Raw genomic sequence first — 19720 nt, 5'->3', positions numbered from 1 at the left:
CCTAAAACGATTTTCAAGAAAACCTAACTTAAAAATAGAGAGGACCTAACTTAAAAATAGAGATTTTGTGTTTTCCTGTTCCATACATTCTCTATCTTTAATGACAAAATTCACATTGCGAGGCTATTAGACTTCGGACCACAACACAAAACAATATTAAGAACATGAATAAGACTGCACCATGGCGCATTTAAGCACAGATCTTTTGCAAACTGATGCACCAGACTAGAAGAAAATTTTGGCTTATAAGGCATAGAATTGCATATATAAAGTCACCACCAAGTAAATTATCAACTAGATAAATGCTTAACCAATACAATCCAAATGATAGCAGAGGAACTCAGCTTACCACTCTAACGAGCTCCCCAACAGTTCTTAAAACCCCAGTTATGACACCGTTATTAGCATTCACCCCTGTCCCATCACATAGCTTTGCCACTAACGCCTGAAAAATAACATATGCGAGAAAGATATTTCAGTAATCATCTTTAACAAACCACTAAGTGAAAGCATGGAAATGATAAAAAACAAAAGAAAAGAAAAGAAAAATGCTGAGTGGACCTTGTGAGCTGGAGCTATATATGGTAGTATCAGTCTTTCACATGAGCGAATCAAGCAACCCAAGAGCTTCGCACTTTCTTCTCTGCATTTGCTATCTGCACTGTTCAAATATCATGAGAGAAATCAGTACCTGAGATATTAAATCAGAACAGTGACAAGGCAAATGCAAATAGGTCATACAGCTCGTACAGCAATATTTAACTAAATTACCAAAACTAAGGCAATTCTGACATTTTAACCAAACCTGTACTCTAGGTATGTCAATAATTGTATGAGATGTCGACGAAGTGCTGGCAGGACATAGGCTGGATTTCTTTCGGATAACCTCCCAGCTAATGAGATAGCAAACTCTCGCACAGTGAAATCCTGCAACACAAGGCAAAAGAATTAATGAAAATGCTTTATGCAGCATACTTGCTGCAACAAACATATATCTTCACCAGCAATAGCAATGACAAACTCAAAAATGAAAGAGCGTGGACCAGAAGAACAGATGCTTTATTACATATTACAGTCAGTCTAGTAAACCTAAAGTAATGCGGGGCAAGGTTTCGGGCAAGGGACTCAAGCCCTGCCCGAGCTGAGAAACTCAATCAAGTATTGAGTGAACTCACCCGATAGTATACAGCCCAGAAAAGGGTTAAAAACAAAAAAAATAAAAATGCGTTAAAAATAAAGAAAAGAGGGTAAAAAGCCAACTAAACTATAAGCAACATTAAAAGTCCATAGAAGATGGCAAGCTATATAAAAGATGGAAGTTGGAAAAAATAAACTCATAGCTGGCAACAATTCAGAAAAAACTCAAAATCGGGAAAAATAAAAAAAGTTAGCATATGACAAGGAAAACTCACAAATCATCATCAAAAACATCAAAGTTATATATAAAATACTTAGCCATTGATTTAGTAAAAAAAAAATTTAATGTTTTATTTCTATATAACAAGAGTTTGTATTTTGTACCTAGTTACTCGGCTAAGCAAGGTGCCAAGTCGGAGTAAGTAGGCTGAGTTTTGGACGCTGATACCGAGCATCAAGACCCTAAATCTGTATCTCATTCGTCACTGTTCAGATTTTAAAATTATCCAATGCCTATAGAAAACATACTGATGGCATTCTCTCGTGGCACAATGGTTTGTTGATGAATATTAAAAGGGACCATATTTTCATTGATCTGAAAATAAAACTTTTACAATGAGCAATTCATTAACTGAACATACAACTATAATGATATATACTTTTTATGCAAGAAATGCAAGCTTTTAACCTTCAAATGTTACTTCAGAATTACTTCCAATATATGGTACATCATTTAGAAGTCATTTTATATACTCTCTCAACAACATTACTAGTCCTATCTTACAACGAAATATCAGGATGAATTAGAGAGTACAACAATTGAAAGATTGCCGCATTAATCCACCTTATATGGATAATCACATAATGAGGAGAGCTTTTACTAGCCTGATTCCAACAATGTTAACCATCTAGTATGTTTCTACTTGGATCAGCAATGGAGACACATGACCAGTTCCCATTGACAAAAGAACTATAAACGTTTCCATCTCCAAAAGCAAAAGTGAAACAAAACTTAGAGAACGGTACTTATGGGCAATGGAATGTGCCCATTACTTTACAGGAGCAACAATCTGGCAGGGTAGGTACAGGTAAACCAAAAACTAATATCAAATAAGTAATATATCAAGTCTCCATCTGTACAGAGAGATCAAGAGTTCAAACCAAGTAAAACCAAGCTAAACTACAAAAAACAAGCAATTAAAAAAATCATTTAATATATATTAAAAAAAATTCACCCTAACCATGATAAAAACCATACAACCATACCTCATCATTAAGAGGAACAAATATAGCATGTAAACTATCAGCCTGTGCCAAAAATTCATCAAAAACTCCATTTGCATGTAGTGAATCAAAGATTGATTGCCGAACACTGACATCAGCATCCGCAACAGCTGCAACAAGAAGCTCCTCAACAATCTGCAGGAAAAGAGTAACAGCGTCTATTAGTATGCAGCGAATCAGGCTACTTTTGTTGCATTAGCATTTCAGCAGCCAGTGCATTCAATCTTGGGACCCAATTTGAGATATCTTTGAAAAACCGGTCTCTATAAAACCATCAACATAAAATTTCAAGAGGCTTTCTGTCGAAATAAAATATTTTGAGGAGGCATTGATGAGCACACACATTAAGATAACGACATATGCTAAGAGTGGAGGACAAGGAATGGGTAGAATCCATTACGAATTTTGAATATGCACCCGAGTATAAAGGCGAAAGGTACATAAACAGAATTTGAGTCAAACAATTGAATGGATAATCCATAGTTGTTGGAAACGCATTGGAACCCAAATCGTTTTAGGAACCAGAATCGCGGCTGGCTAGAAGATTCTTATCTTAAGAATCGTTGGGAATGAGATTCCTAGTTTTTAAGAATCGTGTTTAGACTGAAATAGATCTAAGTTTCATCCACATATGAAATCGAGATTCCGTCCTCTTTGGAATCGAGATTTCCATCGAGGTCGGTGGAGAGATTCCGATAACTATGGGATAATCCCTTGTAGATGATCCCAAAAACCAGTAACCTAAGCACAACTGCTATACCAATCATGAAATTTTAGAGTAAAAAAAAAAAGATTGAAAGCATGCTCCAAAGTATTTGATTAACATAACCACAAAACAGATGCCAATCTCAAAAAGTTAAACACAGCCCTGTATTTTTACTTTTCTGTTTTTACCTTTTTACATTTGTATTGTACTTGGGGGGTATTCTCTGTTTTCTTCTCTCATTCCTCTCTCGCCTTCTCTCTCTCTTTCTCTCTTGTTTCATTCTTTCCCCACTCTTCTCTCCTCTCCCCCTAGTCTTTTTGTTGATTGTATACGAAGCACCCAACTTGTGGGCTGCCTTTTTTGATATTTTCAGAGCACCTTAATTGTGGGTTGCCATTTTTGGATACCTTTGTATTTCTCTTATATTTATATAAAATTAATGTTTCTCAAAAAAAAATCTCAAAAAGTTAAAGAGGGGCAACAAAATAGAACATAGGAAAACTAATTTCACAATTTTCAAATGAGACACAAAATAAGCTGAATACAACTATGAATGATCCGTATACCATTAACAGAAGTAATGAACCATCTCAAGACCAACCTTCTCCACAAGATGACGCTTCTTCTTTCCACCAGGTCGGGTTGCCCGACTTGAACTAAATTGTGGGGAGACAGTGTCACAAAGCAAGGAGTTCTCTACTAATGTACAACAGCATATAGCAGCATCTCTCCGTGTACCACCATCTTCATCTTCCATAAAAGGAACAACTGCTTCCATTGCAAATTCGAGAAGCTCATGACCCTACAAGACACAGCTTTCACTAAAAACAAGAGGGGAAAACAGTTTCTTCAAATATAGGAAGCAAAGGTGTTTCATCCAAACAAACCTTGAAATCAAAGCGAGCTAGAGTTTGTAAAGCAAGCTGTACCAATGCTGGACCACTAATATCTGAGGCATGCTGAGGTAGATTCACCACATTGGTCCGAGCAATTGGTACACCATTCCTTTGCTGCTGAGGACGAGCCTTTGAAAGGACCAGTGAAATACAATTGAGCAAACGATCTTGAACAGTAGGGAGCAATGAGGGTATACTGGCACAAAGAAACATTAATATTTGCTTGCATATATGGTACAGGCAAAATTCAAACAAATACAAGAACTATTGAGAAATAAGAACACTGTCTAACAAAATTTTTAGTGTATCCAGGCACCTTTGTGTTATTTGCTGCAGGGCATCGACAAGGGTGAGAGAAAGACCAGCAGAAAACATCACATCCAGCAAACTGCGTACATGAGGTTCCATGGCAGGCCCCATTGCATTCGCAAGGCTCCCCACACATGCCAAGGCCTCAAGGGAAGGTTTTCCTTTACGAGGTGCAATCTAAAGATAACACAGATGTTACATATCTTCTAATTGACATTCGAAAGCTATGCAATAAAAATATCAGGATATACATACTGCATCACGCAAATGGGAAGTAATTGTCGGCAAATAGTTGAGAAGCTCTCCATCCAATACACCCGCCATTTCTCCTAGAGCAACGAACCCGCTAGCACGTTCTGCCGGGATACGCAGCACCGAGAGAATATGATCCATACACATCTGCTACATGCCGTTAAAGAAGGGTATGCAGATTCAAATGTAAGATAAAATACCACAACTTAACAACATAAAATCCGCTTTGGTAAAACAAATTTAATATAATTCCCAGTAGTAGGCACTCTCCAGAAAAAAAGCAGATTTAAGAAGCCATGCATTTCACAAAGTAGACTATAATCCAATGACTAGGGAAAAGCTAGAGTCCAATTGATCAACATCGTCCATGGAAATGACGGATGACAATGGGGAGCCAGCAGGGCCCTCCGAGAGTTATCTCATGTTCTAGCAAACCCCGCTCACTCTCCATCAATGCCCATAGTTTCAATGGCAGTGACTGCCCACTAGAGCATGGTTTGTCCTTAGCCCATTAAAATATAGAGCATGCTATCTCTTTCACAAACCCATACCAATTTAACTATCAAAGAAATTAAAATAAATAAATAAATAAAGTTGAAAACAACAATATAATTACCTTTAAATGAGATGTAACAAAACGGTCACGCAAGAAATGAGCGATACGCGGTAACAATGATGTTATACTGAGGCGAACAAGACGATCTCGGTGTTCTCGGTATTTGAACACAATTTCTGTGACCTCTTTAAACCGTGACATCATAAACTCCCCCGTATTCCTGAAGAAATAAAGATGTTTAAAAGCAGTAATTTAAACCTCAAACTCCCACCAGAACTGAGCCACTGCACAGGGTGATTCAGCTCGGCAATTCCCAACTTGACTCACTAAATCTAGCCCAAATTGAAGAAAAAGATGCAAAAAAATCTCAAGAAAAAAGGAAAACTAATGACAATTTTGGAACATTATACAAAATGAAAAATGAAGCCCGAGATGGGGGTTGTGTACCATGACATAAAGCCCAAGAACATTCTTCTTACAACTTTGGTTATCAAGTATTGTCATGAGATGGGGGAAGATGAAACTCGCTGACTTTGGCTTGGCTGTCCAAATTACTAGAGGTAATGGTCCTTGATTGTTTTTTTCTTTTTTCTAAATGTGTGGTTTTTTAAACTTATATGTGATCTCCAATACTGAAATTATGAAAACGTTGTTTATATTATATCAGTTGTATGTTTCAAAAACTTACTCAACTGCCACCATGTCAAATATCATTATGGGTGATAATGTTATCAAATGCAAGATGTGGAGTCGATGTGGTCATGACGCGGGCTCGTCACATGCAATGTGGTAAATAAATTTAAAATTTTAGAAAAATCATAAAAATAAAAGAATGCAAAGAAAAACACAAATGTGTGATATATGTGATAGTAGAATTTTTAATTTAGTACATTTCTCTAATACTAGTCTAAGAAGGGTGATGACCTTAAACTTTTCTTTTACCATCCCATGCCCGGGTAAAGGGGCTGAGTTGTGTTAGGTAGGCAGCCAACATAAAATTTTGCTAAAACCTATCATGAATCTTGAAATGGTGGAACAGGTTTCGTGCAGCGAACCCCAATTAATTGGGAAAAGGCTATGATGATGATGATGATACAAAATGAAAAATGATGAAAAGCTAAAAAGGATTAAGTTAATTTTCTAGTGAATTCAAAGCTCTTGAAATTTCAACTAAACCCTATTTTAATATTCCAATTCACAAAAATAGGCTCAGAGTGTTTTTTTATTGAATCTAAGCTCTGGATTGAATACAAAATACAGAAATAAGCACAGAGGCTAATTTTCGGGGTGAAAGGAACTAGGAGTAACGAGATTAAGAAAAGAAGGGTTGGCAAAACCCGATTTCAATTTCCAATGTTTTTTGACTCTTAAGCATTGGATTTGGTAGAGGATACAAAAATATGGTTAGGAACAAATTGCAGGTTACTGAAGCTGCAGTTGCATGAAACCAAACAAGAACAAGAGAGGAGGGTCGGATTCTTCAACCCCACCCCACATGAAAGTGTGTCTTGTTGGACGTGCCCAAGTCCCTTGGATTCGCCTTATTCCTACACATAACCGTCCAAATCACTGTTGGAAGACGGTTTAATGTACTATAGGGCCCCCATAACCGGTTCCAATTAACTCGCAATATGAGTTGGAATTAACAAGTTTTGAATCATTGCTTAAAAGTCTAAAGCCACTCATACAAAACAATCTTTTTGCAAGGGAGCAAGGAAATGTAATAATTATGAGTCCATAATACATTAATGAAAAAGATAAGTCGCAGCTTCATGTGCCCACCAACGAACGAAGAATATATCAACTATACCCCATGGATGGGCATACATGGATGGGGACAACAAATGAAGCATTCAATTGTTTAGTAACTAGCTTGCTTGATTACAAACAACTATAAAAATGTAATGAATATGAACTTCTAATCAAACATTAATGAAAACAATTGAAAGATATGATTTCCTGCAAACTGGAACTGGCAAACACAGTAGAAATTTAAAACGACCAACTACCTCAAGAGCTCTCCAACTGCAAGTAAGGAACCGTGTATGCTATGAACTGATGCATTTTTACCAAGGCCATCTTGTGTAGCTTCAAACATACGGTAATACCTGATCAATAGCAATGACATGCACTAGAATATTAGAGAAAAGGAACCAAAAGAGATAACACAAAAAAGCATAGTGATCAGAAAAACCCACAGATTAAATGAATCAATACATTACTTCTATATAGTACAAATAAATCTCTTTTCTTTAAAAAGAAATGGTCTCCAATAAAAAACGAAATTTAGATGGAACACACAAATACAATCACAAGCTATCGACATTTGAAAGCAACTCCCCGGAAACCAATGCAATTTACGCAAACCCAGGTTTCCCCTAGAACGCACAAGATATTTAGCTTCCTCGACTAAATAACAGCAGAATAATGCTTCCTGACGTAATTACGATTTTAATTTTTTTTATTTTGCTATTTTTTAGAAGATTGAAATTTAGGTTTGGATTATTTTGAGTTTCCATTTTCCTTCAGGGTTATTTGTGTCTTTCTTGTTGTAGAGAATTGAGGGGTATAGTTGGAAGGGAAATATTTTCTTTTTTCTTTTTTTTAACTGTTAGTTGGAAGCTAAATATTAAATAGATGAAGAGCTAAGATTTAATATTGATTAGGTTTTTTTAAGAAGCAAGTTAGATTTTAGGGTTGTTTTCTTTTATAAATATGTAACTATAAGATCAAAAGAAATAGAGATAAAGGAGTTTGTTTTTGGATCTTTTGAAGAGATCTTTTATAAAGTGGACGATATTGCATAACCTGAGAGAGGGTATGTTCTCTCAGCCTTTATTTTTTCTTTTATTTTTTATGATTTATTAGTTTCTTTCTCCTTCTCCCCGCATCACTTTCTAACACAAGTCTCGGCTTCTCGCTATATTTTCCATGAAAGACCATGGGCATAGTGAATCCAGTGACTATACAATAAAATTAAAGGACTCCTCACCATAAAGCAAGACATTAACCTCAGTCCATGTCTTGTGATATAAGTTCACATTGATGTAAAGTGAAATTTACAAGGAAAAGTCTTGTACACTGCCCTAATGGGCCTATGGGGCAAAATTATATCATTAAAGCTTGGGTTATTCAGTTCATTCTCAAACTTTTATTTATTAACTAGTATCACTCTTTCTTTGAAAATATGTTAGGTCTGTCCCAAGAGTAGTGACCCAGGCAAGTAGGATCATCTGTCTCGAATGAAGATTTCGTTTTTCAAGAAAGAAAATAGTATCCTAAACTGGAGGATAAAACCATAAAACATGTATGGAAGAGTAACAGCAACTATCAGGTATTGTAATGATGAAAGTCTTGTTATTTAAATGCTCCCAAAGAAATGAACTCATGTATAACCTAGTTTATTATTGACCTCAAAAACATTCATGCTACTTCCATTTGCAGAAAGAAAAAAAGGCTCAACAACATAATAAATTCTACCATTGAACTCGCCAACGTGTCTCACGCTTCTCAATGACACGTAGACAAGCTCGCAATGCTTCTACAGCCCGCTCCCGAACTGCCAGTGTTGGGTCCCTTAATGCAACCCATATGGCATCCACAAACTCAGGTACATGAACATTGAAAACTGTTGATGCATTTTCTGCCATTTCCTGCAGAAAAACAGGTCAGAAGCATATCATCCACATAGATGCTCATAAAAAATGAAAGAAAACCAATTACAATACCATACAAAGAAAGATATATAACCAATACTTATTATCAAATAGAGACTCAGACTTCTCATTAGATGATCAGATAGCCCTAAGGAAAAACAAAAAGGGACTTTACAATGTGATCCATATGGTAATAATGACAACATGATAATGAAGTTATCACCATCCTATCAAATGGTTGGATGGTATGGAGAGAGTGGGTTCCACCCCAAAGTCACTAATTGATCTGTATGTCCCACTCTGGCTCCATCACCATCCAACCCATTTGACTGGGAGGTGTTCACCCACACAGCCACCTTCTGTAATTACGACACAAAATATATGATGTAGTTAAGAAGCACAACCCCTTCAATGTATCATAAGAGAATAAATATCAAAGATTTCCAGAAGTTTAGCATATATCCAGATCAAAAGGTGGCAAGCTAGTAGTGGTGATGGTATGAATTGGGCCTGGCAATAAGCCAGGTGGCCCAGCCCAGGTACACCTGCGACTGGCCAAGCATATGGGGCTCATAGGGACAGGAGAAGGCCAGGTAGATTGAGGCCCAGCCAGGCCCTTCTCAAAGGCTGGTTCAGCGCCCGCTACCAGGCCCAGAGCTATGGTCCTCCAGACCAGGCGCAGGCCAAACCCAACCTGTTGCCAGGCCCAGTATAAAGACTTCAGGCCTCGGCAATGCCACATAAAAGCTTGACTGCCTTCTCTATGTTCGTAAGTTTGTATTAACCACCTTCAAAAGGACAAGATCTGCACGAAACTAAAATTAAATCTGATTCAAAAAACAGGAAAAAATGAAAAACGAATGTAAATTAGCTGTTATGAGGACTGCTCGGTGGGACTTACAGACTTTTCATTTGAAGACTTCCCTGATGGGCAAAGTAATGCCATCATAGAAATAAAGTGGCTGTTGGTAAAAGTAAAAATTAAGTGTTGATTGCTAGATATCCATGCATGTGCACACACAGACCTACATGAGTGATAGTTAACAACATAAATCTCTTGGTTTCATTGGCTCCAAAGAAAAATTGCTTTTATATCACAACCCAAAAAGTATGAATCTATTGATATTTATCACGCTGTAATGTCTAGGAGTTAACTTATAGAACAAGGAGAACTCCCTGATGGAGATATCATGTCAATGATTACTTCTCACACCTCATAAGAATGACAAGAATCATTCCTATCTGAATAGTACCTGAAACACCTTCACATAATTGAAGTAGTTTGATCAAACCTGAAAAACTCATGAATATCATTACAAACCAAGGATTTGCCATTATTAGACATTAAAAGGCAGTATCTGAGTCATACTCTCAAGGTACTTCCTCAGTGAGCAAGCATTGCTTGAAAGTTGAATATGAGCAACTTGAAGAACTATTCCCCCCTTTAATCGACGATTAGGTATTGCAGTAGCTAAGCATCTGTCTTTTCTTGTAATTAAACCAAGTCAAGAATTTGATATGAACAAATACTAAAATGAAAGAAGAAAAAACGCTAGGCCCCCTAGTGTTGAACAAAAGGAGTTGAAATGAACCAAATAGTAAAAACAAGAGAAAAACAATGTGGACCTCTTATTGCTGAACTAAACAATTGGATTTGAACAAAAATTAAAAATAAAAAGAATTTTGCCACTTACTTTAAGAATCAAGACAGCTGCAAAGCGGCGATACTCAACTCTTTCCCCGGTAAGCCAGTCCAGAGCATTCTTCACCTGAATACAAATGAAGTTACATCGATAATGCTATTACAACATAAGGGAACAAAAATTAAATATCAACATCTCGACAATATCGACACAGCCATTTTCCAATAATGACTGTTAAATACCCGGCAGAGTGACTGTCAGCTCCAAGAGAAAAGTTTTCAAGATGAATTTACATTCTTAATATTCTCAAGACTTCTAACTTATTCGCAACTCTGAAGTGCAACTCTTTTAATTCTTTCTCACCATTTCTGTTAATCCTAAAAGAAAGAAACCTCAATATTTATTTCCTGCTGGCCCTACTATATGCCCATTATTTGTCCATGTGGTTTAACACCAAACAAGGTTTATAAATGCTCATCACCAAATATGTTCACAATTAGATGCATAGATTGTTATCCTAAAATGAATAAAGATAAAGACATACCTGGCGTTCCACCTCATCTGCTGTCATTGCACCTCCACCTCTTGCTAAGTGGCCAAGCACCTTACTTGCAAGAATTAGGATTTCTGGATCACGCTTTGAATTGAAGACATCCTTTATGAAGTTGGAAAACTTTGAAACCTTGGAAGCACTTTCCCCAAGTTTCACATCAATCAACACGTCAATAGCTCGCAATGCCCCTAAATTCTCAGCAACATCATTACCATCTATAAGTGCAGATATACAGCCATAAAGCTGATCCATAAAGCGGGAAAAAGCTTCCCCACTAAGATCACGAGCTTCTTCCTCCACATGTTTCCTCAATGCTAATGCAGCACCGTCCTTACAAATAATTCAAAGATAAAAAATCATTCTTCATCATCATCCGAGCCCTATCCCAACTAATTAAGGGTCGTCAGAGATAAAAAAATCACTAATCAAATCAAATCATTGGGTAAAAGCAATTGAGGCCAAAAGCACACAAGTTAAGCTTCATCACTTTAAACTGCAGAATACTTGAAAATGAGAACTTTATCTAGGAAGCGAGAACACATTGAAACAAATAGCGTCAATTGTCCTTCAAAAAAAAAATTAATATTTTCATGATATAGAGAATTTGTCCTCGGGAACCAAAACAACAGAAAAATGTTCATTATGAAGCATCCTATATCCAATGTAATAAAAAATACCAAAATTCAAGTTCAGAAAAGTGTTTTAAAAAACGGCCTATATCAATGCTTCGGTGGTGCTTTGAGGCAAAGCCGAGTTCCCAAGCACCCTGCCTTGCCTACGAGGAGCACCTCTAAAGCACCTGCCTGGGTGGCCAAGGCACCACCGAGGCAAGCACCTAGCGCGTTGACTCATGGTGGAACAAAACAAATGGCCCCAAATTGAGGGAGGAATAGGCCCTTAGGCAGGGGTAAATATGGTCTCTCGGGTTAAGGGTCTTTGGGGTATCCTAACATTTTTTACCTTCTAGACAGAGAGAAAACCCCTATAAAAACAAAGATTTGAGATTCTTTTTTAAGATTATGGTTTTGCAGTTCCTTTAAATTCTTGTAAAGTCAAAAAAATGAAAAAGTGATTGATTGTGAAAGTCAAATAACGTGTTAAGGGAGGTGCGCTTGCACCCTAAGGGTCCGTTTGGGTACCTGGATTAGACTATCCAGAATAAGGTTATCCAGGTATTGGGTCCCTATCCCTTGTTTGGGTAGCACAACACACGTGGATAGCATAATCCTGCAGACTAGTCAATCCACGTTTTCCTTTAAAAAATGTTGATAACCTTATTCCACCCAAAGAGGTGGAATAAGTCAATCCAAATTTTTTTGGATAACACTATCCCGTCATAGACCCGAAATTATACATTCACTTCAATTTGTTGAGCTATTTTCACGTCCGCCATAAAATACATCGCAACCATAGACCTCGAGATGAAGAAGCCCTAACATTGTGTCGCTCTCTCTTCCTCACACGGCTGAGAATCCCTACCCTTGCTGTGATAATTGCTCCCTTTTCTTGTGTCACTGTCTCTTCCTCACACGACAGAAAATGAAGATTTTGATGTTGAATCAAGGGTTCTTTATGATGTTCTGAGATGACATTCTAGTGCTCGAGTTGTGGAGCCTGATTTCAGGTTTTGCCCCTTTTGGGGCTCTTTCCTGTGAAAATGGGAAATGCCTTCAATTGTCCTATGTGAGTTACAAGGTTGATTTTCTTTGCAAAAGATTAGGGCTTTTGGGTAGTTTCTCTCCCCCCATTTCTGGTTAGGTCTTGAATTTTTATTTTTATTTTTGAGCTTGTATAGCTTGTGGTTTGGTGTTTTGATATGAGTAATTACATGTATGGCTCTTCATTCCTCTATTCAATGTAAATAGAACCGTGAAGAAGGAAACTCATGGATTGCTAATGAGTTTGTGACATGGCTTGTGAATATCGCTTGATTTGAGTTACCCACTGCTTGTGTGCATTGTTCAAAAAAACAGACCACCCAGTGCTTAGGCGGCCGCCGCCTAGGAGGTCCAGAAGGCCTAGGCGGTCGTCCCTGGGCGGCCGCCTAGGCGGTACGGAACCCGCCTAGACGTCCGCCCAGAGCCTAGACCTAGGCGGCCGCCGAGGGCTCGTGCCTCGCTTAAAGGCGGAAAAGTTTTTTTTTTTTTTTTTTCGTTTTTTTCAAGATATAACAGTTTAGAATGATGGGTTTTAGGTTCATTTGAAACCTAAACCCATAAGAACCCTTTTTAGAGAGAAAGAAACCTCCAAAAAACTACATTTCATTGGATCGAATCATTGAAGTGTTTCTCAAAGTTTGGAGTTCGAGCAACCAAAGTAAGTGCATTTTTTAGAGTGCTTGTTTTATTTTGAGATATCTTCTTCAGGAGTTAGTCAGAGTGGAGATCCGGGTTGGAAATATGAATACAACCCGAATCCAAACGACAAAAATTGCTTTAGATGCAATTTTTGTGAAAAAGATACAAAAGGAGACATAAACTGGTTTAAGAAACATCTTGCCGGTATTAAAGGGGATGTTGCCCCTTGTAAAAATGTTCCTGAAGCTATCAAAGAGGAGATAAAACAATTTATAAGTTAAGTAAAACAAAAACAAGAACAAAATCCTTGTCGTCGATCTATTTCTATTTCTGCTACTTTTAGATGAAGTGATCCGAGTTGGAATTATCGGTACAACCCAAAACTAAATGATAAAAATTGTATACGATGTAATTTTTGTGAAAAAGATACCAATGGGGGTATTAGCTAATTCAAAAAACACCTTGCTGGTGTTAGAGGTAATGTTGCTTCTTATACAAAGGTTCCTGAAGCAGTTCGGGATGAGATTAGACATTTTCTAAGTTTTGAAGAACTAGGAAAGGATGAAAATAAGCCTTGTTCTATAAAAGTATCTTCTCCAGGTTCTAGTCGGAGTGGTGATCCGGGTTGGAAATATGGTTATAACCCAAATCCAAGTGATAAAAATCGTATTAAATGTAATTATAATGGAAAAGATAATGGGGGCATTTACTGGTTTAAAAAAGACCCTTGCCGATATTAAGGGGGATGTTGCCCCGTGTAAAAATGTTTTTGAGGCTACCAAGGAGGAAATTATACAATATTTGAGTTCAGAGAATCACAAATAAAGGGTAGAATAGCCAAGACTCCTAGGACCTCATCTGTACAGACTGCACATACTACTAAGAGGAAGGTAGAAGAAGAGGAGGAGGAAGAGGCAGATTTAGAAGAAACAGAGAAGAACGAGCGTTATATTGAAGAGGGAGATGACTCTGATGATGATGGCCTCGACTCTGATGCATATGATGAGGCTTTCCCTAGGATGATGATCATGATGACGACTGAAGACTCTTGCCTCTTGGTGCTGAGCGTTGCGTGTTGAGTCTGTTAACTATTGTGTTGAGCCAGTTAACTATTGTTAGACTGTATATTTTCTAAATTTCTGTATATTTCTGTTGTGTTGAGTGTTTGCCTTTTATATCGTACCCTTGTATGGTTTTACAGTTTACTGTTTTAACAATATGGATTATCAAAACTCTCTTCTCGATGTCTATTTTTTTTTTTTTCAACTAGGAATATGGTATATTGGTAATTTGGTATGTTTTTTACATTTTTTCAACTGGGCAGCCGCCCAGGTTTTGGGCGCCCGCCTAGGCGCTGGGCGGCCTGGACCCCCCAAGTTACCTAGGACCCGCCTAGCGCTTTATGATACACTGCTTGTGTGCTCTTGCATTCTCAGCTAAACTCTCAGTTGCAAAACTCTATTTACATTTGAATATCATAACCAATTTTAGTGGACCCAGCCAAGTTACTTGCCCCCCAAGTACTAAGATCAACTCGGGCATATTAAAAATAAAAAATAAAAACTGTATAAAGTTGTGAGATCGATTTGTAAGGATTATTCTCGAGTTTTTCTTGTCAATGCCTATTTTTGTATTTCCTTTTTTTCAGATTTTGAATTATTTTCAACTGTAGATCGATTTTCTTTAAATCTATGTTTTTTCATCTTTTTCAGCTTATTTGGACTTTTCATGTGATTTTAAGTTTAGGCTGACTCCAACTAGTTGAGATAAGGCTTTGATGACGACGATGTGGTTTTAATTTTGTTTGGCATTTAAATAAAAAAGAAAAATTTAGCAAATGTTTTGAGTTTTTTAGGATTTTTTTAGGGGTTTTCAGACCCAATATATTACTCAGACTTGGACGAGTTACCTGGCTTGGCCAGGTTGAGTCCAAGACCTGATCTGAGTTTAGATACATTAATCAGAACTAGTTTTGCCACTTTCTTCAAAGAATATTTGATTGTATATTATAAACATTGATCGGAATAAATATGTTTTACAGATTTTGCGACTTTTTTCTCCGAATATTTGGCTTATATTATGTGTAATAGTGCTGTAAAAAGATACAAAAGATGGCATCTCGTGAATTACCGGTTTGCTACCATTTCAGAGCTTCTATCAAACTCATAAAGTTCCATTGTTTTTAATAAGTCATTAACTTCCAATTGGTAGATTTGCATTTGAATACCAGAACTGATCTCTCTTGTTTTGGTATCATTTCCCAGCTACTATGATAAGTTGGTACAAACGGAAGATAGTTATCAGTGAAACATCACAAATTGCCTATGACTACATGGGAACTCCATGTTTTACTTTTTAATAATGAAATGAGAAGCCTAATGCCCTTGCCAAAGACAACCCTCCTGACCCAAACGGTTTCCCAATTGTACCCTTCAAAATTTTCTGGAGCACCTTTCATCTTGACTTCATGGATTTCTTTGAGGAATTCTTCACAGAGCAATCAATGCCACCTTCATAGCCCTAGTTCCTAAAGTTGAAGGGGTAGAGGAAATCAAGGACTTTCGCGCAATTAGCCTTCTTAACTCGACATACAAAATACTGGCTAAGGTCCTCACCTCTAGACTACAAAAGGTCCTCCCTTTTGTGATCTCTCCATCTCAATCAGCCTTCATCCAAGATAGGCAGATCTTAGATGGGGTCTTGGTGGCTAATGAGTGCATTCGCACAAGACATTTAGCCAAGAAACCAAGCATAATCTTCAAAATAGACTGGGAGAAAGCCTATGACCACATAGACTGGTCCATCTTGGAAGAGTCTATGGTTAGAATGGGGTTCAGAGAGCGATGGAGGAGTTGGATGAGAGGATGTTATTCTCATCCCCACTTCTCCATTATCATCAATGGGACACCGAAAGGCTACTTCCCAGCCTTGAGGGGACTCCGACAAGGGGATCCTCTCTCCCCTTTCCTTTTCGCTTTTGCAGCGGAAGTATTCTTCATATCCTTATCACGTCTCTACCAATATGGCCTCCTTTCTGGCTTCAAAAGTAGTAATCAAGGCCCAACGATGTCTCATCTGCAATACGCAGACGATACCTTGGTCTTCCTTGACGCTACATCAAATGAAGTCGACAATCTCAAACTTTTCCTCATGTGCTTTCAGAAAGCAACAAGCTTTAAAGTAAACATGGAGAAATCTAAAATGATGGGAGTAGCCATGACAAATGCAGAGGTAAGAGCCCTCATCCCAGACTGGGAATGTAAAGTGGAAAACCTTCCACTGACATATCTGGGCCTTCCTTTGGGACTGGGGAAACCAAAAAAAGAGGCTCTGGTCTCCAGTTTTAGACAAAGTTGAGAGACGCCTAGCATCTTGGAAAGGTAGATACCTTTCCCCAACAGGAAGAGTTACCTTGATCAAAGCCACCTTGGCAAATAACCCCGGTCTACTTTATGTCCCTATACCAGATGCCTGCACAAGTGGCCAACCGCATAGAACAACTTATGTGGAATTTTCTATGGTCTGGACAGGCAGAGAAAACCAAATTCCATCTAGTAGCTTGGGAAAACATCTACCTACCAAGAAAATAGGGGGGCTTAGGAATTCGGACCCTAAGAAAACAAAACACAGCCCTCCTAGGCAAATGGTGGTGGCGTCTTGCTTCTCAACCTGAGTCTCTCTGGGCTCAGGTGCTACGTTGCAAATACAAAATCCATAATGGAACATGGGTACTAGAGAGGCTCCATAGACACAGAGCGTCATGGGCTTGGAAATCTTTAGCCACCTCCCTATCACTGTTCAGAAGATACATAAGATTTCATCCTTGAGACGGACATAGGGTAAAATTCTAGACAGATTTATGGGTAGGAAAGTCTCCACTGTGCCAGGAATTCCCAACCCTTTACTCACTTGCCCCTGACAAAAACTCCACTATCGCCGAGGAAATCCCATTTTCAGGCGGACGGAGAGTCTGGAATCCTTCATTCAGAAGAAACCTCTCAAACGAGGAAACCAACCAATTCCAACTACTTTCAACGGTTCTCTCCTCTCGTTTCTTCCCAGCAAGTGGAAGAGATACTATAGTTTGGAGCCTTTCCCCTTCAGGCCTCTTCACAGTAGCCGCCTTCAATAAAAGCCTCACCCAACCCCCCACCTTTCCCCTCAACCCCACCTCAATCTTGTCAAAAGTATGGTCAACCATTGCCCCACCTAAGATTCAAGTTTTTAATTGGATAGCCTGTTCCCAAGAGCACTTACAATGGACCAATTACAAAAAAGGGGGATTTCAATCCCTAATAGATGCGCTCTGTGCCTTTGTGAGGAGGAAACCAACCCACACCTTCTTTATTCATTGCAAATTTACCCATAAGCTATGGAGTCTTGTGCTACAACTATTTGGCATCCAATGGGTCACACCACCCACATCAGGGCCCTTATATCTTACAATCCGGAAGCTCAGTGGCCTTTGGCCGGTAAAACCTTATGGAAGGCCACGGTGGTTGCTATCATATGGACAGTATGGATAGAAACAAATAACAGAATTTTTAATGGACTTCAACTCCATCCGCCAGCTCTCTTCCATAAGGTTACCTCGCTGACCTCATTTTGGGCCGCCAACCACAAAACTTTCTCGGGATTATCAAGGAACATCTTCCTTTCCCATTGGGAAAATGTTCTCCACCATAGGCCACCAAAAATCTCAAGAGCTAGCAATTGGCAACCACCACCAAAGGGTGGCATCAAGCTAAATTTCGATGGTTGCCCACTTGGAAACCCAGGCCCGGCAAGTGCCGAGGGCGTCTTTAGAGACTACCAACGAAATGTCCTCCTCACCTACTCCGTGTACCTCAGAATTAATGATTCCCAATCCGCAAAAGCCATGGCTTTATTTTTGGGTATTAAAAACTTTAACCCATCTTACTCGTAAAGGGAGACGCAAAGAACATCATAACCTGGGGATCTGGGAAAAGCGACCCACCATGGTACTTGAGTCACATTTTTTATGAGATTAAGCATTTATGCAGGGACCTGTTAGTCACATGGCAGCATACCCGAAGGACCGCAAACGCAGTCGCAGTCGCAGACGCACTCGCTAAAGGAGCAACTCGCCAATCTCCTTCACAGAATGAGTAGCTAGACATACTAAGTACAAGGGCAACTATAGGCCCTTCTTCCTTTTGTACGCTTTTGTACTTAGGCAGTTCTATAAGCCCCACCATGTTAACTACTTAATGTACAGTCCAACTTGTGACCGGACTGCTCTTGTTCCTCCCCTCAAGGACCACGTTTTTCAGGTTGGGTTTATCTTAGAGCCCAACTTGCACCTTATGTAGTATGTATTGTTCCTCGACCTTTTTAATTCCACGTTAACAATTATCAAAACAAAACTTTAACCCATCTTGGGGGGCACACATCTGATTGTGGAAGGAGACTCTCAAAACACTATATCTTGGGCAAGTGGCACGATCTCTCCCACTTGGCAACTGACAACAATTTTTTATGAAATTACTTACATATGCAGGGATATGAACGTCTTCTGGAAGCATATATGGAGGACGTCCAACGAACTCGCAGATCTCATGGCGAAGGAGGGAGCTTGCTTCCAAATGGAAAACCAGGCCAAGTCCCACTCCTTTTTTGTTCAGGACCACAGCCGCACTACATAACCTACTTCCACGCGAGCAACCAACAGCTCCGATATTATTTTTTGTAAAACCATTATAAATCTTGATACATGGGTGAATCTAATAAGCCTTTTTGTACATGACTGACTAATGTATTTTTTACTGAAGGACACCCATATTTAGAGGGTGTCTTCAGTTCATCACAATTCTGTAACTAATTACTGTCTTAGTAATACAATGTTAACAATTCTCAACAAAAAATAATGAAAAGAGAAGCCATTGCTTGCATACCCTTTGACATGATTGCAGATGTTCAGTTGAGGTCTAATGTCTTTTTTGCAAGAGCTGATGATATAAAACAAAAAGAGTACACATCCAAAGAGCCAATTTCAAGCATTTTGAATGAAATAACTGAATACGTGAGATGTACATTCCGATCCTATAGTAGAATTATAGTAGCTTGTTCGGTTCTGGATCTACAATTAAAAAAATAAAAATAAAAATCATACAGAAGGTTATTCAAAAAACAAAAGAAAAAGAGATACAGAGACATAGAGGACGGAAGAATTAGATCAGCACTGTACATACAAAACTACAGACATTCAAGACATGAGAAGCCACTACATGTCTTCAATGTCTTATTTTACATGGGAAGCAAAACCGGAATTTTTGGTCTGCAAAATATATCTGCCTTTGGCCATGGATGCTCCTCTCTGATTGATTATACAAAAAGGGTTTGATGGCTATGAAAGTCCTCTATGAAGAATCACCTTGGCTGTGGCTTCTTGGGAGTTTGAGACAATGGGG

General features: G+C 38.5%; 1 protein-coding gene across 5 annotated transcripts in view; it reads right to left on the bottom strand.

Moving 5' to 3' along the window:
* The window catches only part of TOR (target of rapamycin), a 130558-nt gene that overhangs the window by 103996 nt on the left and 6842 nt on the right, over nt 1-19720 (bottom strand). For 3 of the 5 annotated variants that reach the window (XR_002283386.2, XR_016054454.1, XM_020676024.2), the window contains exons 2-14: nt 10984-11322; nt 10491-10565; nt 8621-8793; nt 7150-7248; nt 5201-5360; nt 4588-4734; nt 4340-4509; nt 4015-4219; nt 3729-3929; nt 2404-2556; nt 806-927; nt 562-661; nt 350-445 (exon numbers count right to left, since the gene is read on the bottom strand). Coding sequence is in view for 2 of the 5 variants with exons in the window: in XM_020676024.2 (XP_020531683.1) it covers nt 350-445; nt 562-661; nt 806-927; nt 2404-2556; nt 3729-3929; nt 4015-4219; nt 4340-4509; nt 4588-4734; nt 5201-5360; nt 7150-7248; nt 8621-8793; nt 10491-10565; nt 10984-11322 (2040 nt within the window). In the remaining 3 variants the exon portion in view is untranslated. The remainder of the gene's footprint in view (nt 1-349; nt 446-561; nt 662-805; nt 928-2403; nt 2557-3728; nt 3930-4014; nt 4220-4339; nt 4510-4587; nt 4735-5200; nt 5361-7149; nt 7249-8620; nt 8794-10490; nt 10566-10983; nt 11323-19720) is intronic. The other 2 variants (XR_016054453.1, XM_006828331.4) reach the window with 1 other exon arrangement.

Source organism: Amborella trichopoda, chromosome 4, assembly GCF_054954075.1.
Source record: "Amborella trichopoda isolate Santa Cruz 75 chromosome 4, AtrichopodaSantaCruz75HAP2 v2.0, whole genome shotgun sequence".
NCBI lineage: Eukaryota > Viridiplantae > Streptophyta > Magnoliopsida > Amborellales > Amborellaceae > Amborella > Amborella trichopoda.
Note: the sequence above shows the minus strand (reverse complement) of the source record. Positions and strands in the feature narration are given on the sequence as shown.